General features: G+C 42.0%; 1 protein-coding gene across 1 annotated transcript; it reads left to right on the forward strand.

Moving 5' to 3' along the window:
- Window positions 1-269: 269 nt before the first annotated feature.
- Window positions 270-2,425, forward strand: LOC140946006 (zinc finger protein 503-like). The gene is made up of 2 exons (XM_073395072.1): window positions 270-609; window positions 765-2,425. The coding sequence occupies exons 1-2, from the start codon at window positions 457-459 to the stop codon at window positions 2,010-2,012; spliced, it is 1,401 nt and encodes a 466-aa protein (XP_073251173.1). The 5' UTR covers window positions 270-456; the 3' UTR covers window positions 2,013-2,425.
- The last annotated feature ends 1,564 nt before the right edge of the window (window positions 2,426-3,989 follow it).

Genomic DNA, 3,989 nt, shown 5'->3' on the forward strand with positions numbered 1-3,989 from the left:
ATACAACGAACACCGGGTTGGAAATTGACAAGTTTTACACAACTCACTTCAACACGTATATCCAAACAATAGGTGACAAAAATAATTGACGAAGATTGACAGGATGATTGCTTACGAACATGGCGCTGACACGCTAGGCGATCTACTACTTAATTAACTTCTGTGCTCTGATTGGTTACGGAGCAAATCATCAATCAATATCTTATATAGCCAATTACTTTGATGTCCAAGGATGACAACTTTGTCACTTTGATTATCCAATCAAGGAGTGAAATATCGCTAACAACGCCTGGTGATTGGCTGGCGGCAAATGTTCTCTAATCTAGCCAATTCATTTACGACAGAAGAGCGCTCAGGCTTTGTCTGAAGTCGGCTCTTTTCTTCTAAAATCTACACCTTTCATTGTGTAGTATTTAATATTTCACAAGGCCTACCGCACACACACATAGTCCAGATATGCCGACGCGAACAATCGCTCTCAAAGCAACTGAAAGCTCGGCTGAAACATCTCGTTCCCCGTCTCACCGAGTACCCCTCGAGGCCTTACAAATGTTGACCCAGAGTGTTTCTAAATGCAATCAGGAGTATATCCAACCACTTCCCTTTAAGGTAGTAAAACTATGGTTGTAATATTTTATAATATCTAAACGAGGTCCGGTTGTTATCAAGTCGTACGCCACGCCAACATCTTACTAAAACTACCCTTGATTTTCACTTTACTGTCGATTCAAACCGCGTCATTATTATTACTTTTTTTTTAACAGGAAGAGGAACAGAAAAAGTCTCCTTTAGCTCTTCTAGCTGCGACTTGTAGTAGCATCGGTAAGAGCGAGCCTTCAAAGGAGACAGGCGAGTCCACTGAGCCAGATAAGACATCTTTAGGCCGTAAGATAAGCGACGACGAAACAAGATCTTCTTTTAAACCTTACAAACACACCGCCGGAGAGATTCAGAAAATAGACGACATGAACACCGAAAAAGCGGGATTTCGAGCTCCTAGTAAAGAGAATAACACATCCGTTTCGCCCATCACGAGCATCAAGGAAGATCGAGCGAAGAATTCTGTGATGCCGGCATACTCGTCGAATAAGGAGACACATTGTGGAAGCAATCACTCGAGTCCACAGAGCAGGTTATGTGGAATGTTTGTAGACCCAAGCCAACAGACTTTTGGTGTTCACGCACTTCATAAGGAGTGCGGTCTGACTGGCTACGTTCATCCCGCCTCCCTTCTACCTTTCAAGGGAACTATACAACCATATCCCGTATCAACCGGCCAGGATCCCACGTCTCCTACTTTGAAAACACACGCTCTTCCCACCTCCATGCCGCTCAGCTTTCCTACAAGTTTCCCGCAGTGTGGCTGCGGATTTTGCTCTCCACATCCAAGCGACACAGCTCCGGTTTTGAATAATATGAGCACAGGCAGGCATTTACTTCACAATCCAGTAAGCACACCCTATATGGATTATCTTCAGAGGGCTGCTGTATGCCGCGATGTTAATTGCACAAACTGCAAGCCACAATATTCACCTTATGCGTTTCCAAACCCAATTTCTCAATGTGGACCACACTGCACTCAATGCGACAGTGTCAAACCAGATCAAACACCGCCATCGCCTTTCCCGTGCTTTACCTATCCCCATAACATGGCCTTGTACAAGCCTGGCGCCACCTCAGCAGCGGACGAGACCTCCCCTTATGTGTGTAACTGGGTAGCGGGCACTAAACACTGCGGAAAATCGTTTGCGACTTCTGAAGATTTATTCCAACATTTACGGACTCATACGCAAGCGGGAACCCAAGCTAGTCCGGCTGCATACGCCGCGCAGTCGACTTGTAATGTACATGGTTGTCCTTGCAAGTTAAGAACAAGCCCGTTGCAATCAAGCCTGCACTCCGCGAGATACCGACCGTATTATTATAAGCCACCGGGTTTTCCTGCCGGACCAACAGGTTGTTATTCACCATATCCACTTCACGGATATGACGCGCACCGACTTTTTAAATAATCTTTGAACATTGGAGCGCACGGTTAACTTGCGTAAGATTGGACATTGGCCGAGTACAGGCTGCTAATTTCATGACTGCCTTAAATGTGTCAAGTGTAGGTTAAAGTGACTCTATTGCAGGAAAATGAACTAGCGGAAACTCTTCTGGTGACTGTAGTGAATTTCAAACAAAGAGAAAAACAGATCACTTGAGATGCTAGCAGCCGTTGTATACTGATAAAACTCAAAAGAGTCAAGGTGTAAATAGGAACCAACTTCTCCTTATATTCTTGTGCGCTTTTTTAATGGGGAGTAATTTTTACACTTAGAACAAAGCTTACAAAAGATTTTGCCGGCAAAAGTTTGCTTGGCAAGTGTGAAGGTAAAGAAACTTAGCATCGGATGAATAAAACATGTTATTTTCTCTTAAAAAAGCTGTCTGGTTTGTTTTGCTTGAGGAAAGGGAGTGCGTTTATCAATTTCAGGATCTTTTTTGCCTGCCGCTTGCTAAGTTTTTAGTTCGTGATCGAGGAAAGGAAATATTCCGGAGACATTTATCTCAAAAGTTAAAATGACCGCAAAGATGTTTCCCAAGAACATGCTAGATAAAATAGTCATCATGAACGTGCCAATTTTAAGATAGCGGTTTTTTTCTCGCTGCGGGGCATTCACTATAGACAAAGTAGCGTACGGATAAATTCGCCCTTTTCTCTTTATCCTTGAACAACTCTTTTCAACGTTTGATTGACAGCTATAAGTTGCTGTCATTAACAACTGATCTTTCCTTTCACATCACTTTTGACAGTTTTGACAGATCAAAAGGAAGCGGCGACATTAAAGACATTTTCATGAGTTTTGCCACATATCCAAACAGTTTTTACAAGGGAGCTCAATTTTCGGTTTGAGGGTGAAAACGGCGATTAACATTTATTTATTTATTCTGTCGTATCTTAACCCACGTCTCACCCAATATCAATTACTTGCTGCCAATCATCCTGACTGTTCGTCGCTCGCCCGCTGCGAAAACCAATCTAACACTGTCGCTGCTAAGGAAATGAACTGTCACTTGTCGGAATCCTAACTAAAAATTAAATGAATACTTTCAAGTTGATCTATCTTAATGAGATAACATTAGTGACTGTAAATCACCTTTACTTAAAACAAGGCCGCTTGTCCAACTTGTCAAACAAGAACGAAAAGTGTACAGAATTTGGCAGGTCAATGCGATGTGCCGACGCAAATGAAAAATGAAAATTGCTTCTGGGGGTTGTGAAAATGCCGGCGTCTTAAAAAAGCCTCACTAAAGTGTTATCAATCTTGTGAACACGATAGAACGCATTGATCTTTATCAGGCCAAGTGCCCCTTTGATATGGATCATGTCTTGGTCAATTCACTTTCATTGTGCGTGATACTGTGGTCAATATCGCTGAAATTGCTTAGATTTTGTACATATTTCATGCAAGGCAATTTAGAAAGCTCCCGACAGCTGAACTTTGAGCTGTCAGCTTGTCTTAATAGCAAGTCGTACACCACGATGTAGTCATTCAATGCTAGCTGTTATCAAACTAAGTCGACATGTTGATGGCAGGGCAGTGGTTACAAACAGTGCTTGTCGGTAACTTATTTGATCTTGAGTGAAACCTTTCATCGCGGTTAAGATTATTAGGCTTCAGGAAAAAAGTTGACTTGATCTCGACAGCTTTGAGCTTAGAGTAATGGAAATGGGGCTAGAATTAATTGTGTTGGATACCTCAATCCTCCAGTTAATTCACTTTAATAAATGGCTTTTCTCCGTTTTTTGATTACACCGCATGACAGTTTCAACTTATGCACTCATGGGTTGCCAAGGAAAGAGTTTAGTTTCCAATAGTGACATTGTCTTTTGCAGATACATTGCACAAAAGCAAATTTATTTTGAACAGGAATTCAGCTGCTTTTGTTTGCAATAGGCGTTAATTTTAGTTCGACTGTTATAGAAAATGACAGAGTAGACACTG

This window comes from Porites lutea, chromosome 8 (genome assembly GCF_958299795.1).
Source record: "Porites lutea chromosome 8, jaPorLute2.1, whole genome shotgun sequence".
NCBI classification, from domain to species: domain Eukaryota; kingdom Metazoa; phylum Cnidaria; class Anthozoa; order Scleractinia; family Poritidae; genus Porites; species Porites lutea.

Excerpts from the sequence above, each read along its gene's own strand:
- LOC140946006 (XM_073395072.1), top strand. The coding sequence starts at position 457 with ATGCCGACGCGAACAATCGCTCTCAAAGCAACTGAAAGCTCGGCTGAA. Across the intron at positions 610-764 it reads TCCAACCACTTCCCTTTAAG|GAAGAGGAACAGAAAAAGTC; the intron begins GTAGTAAAACTA and ends TTTTTTTAACAG.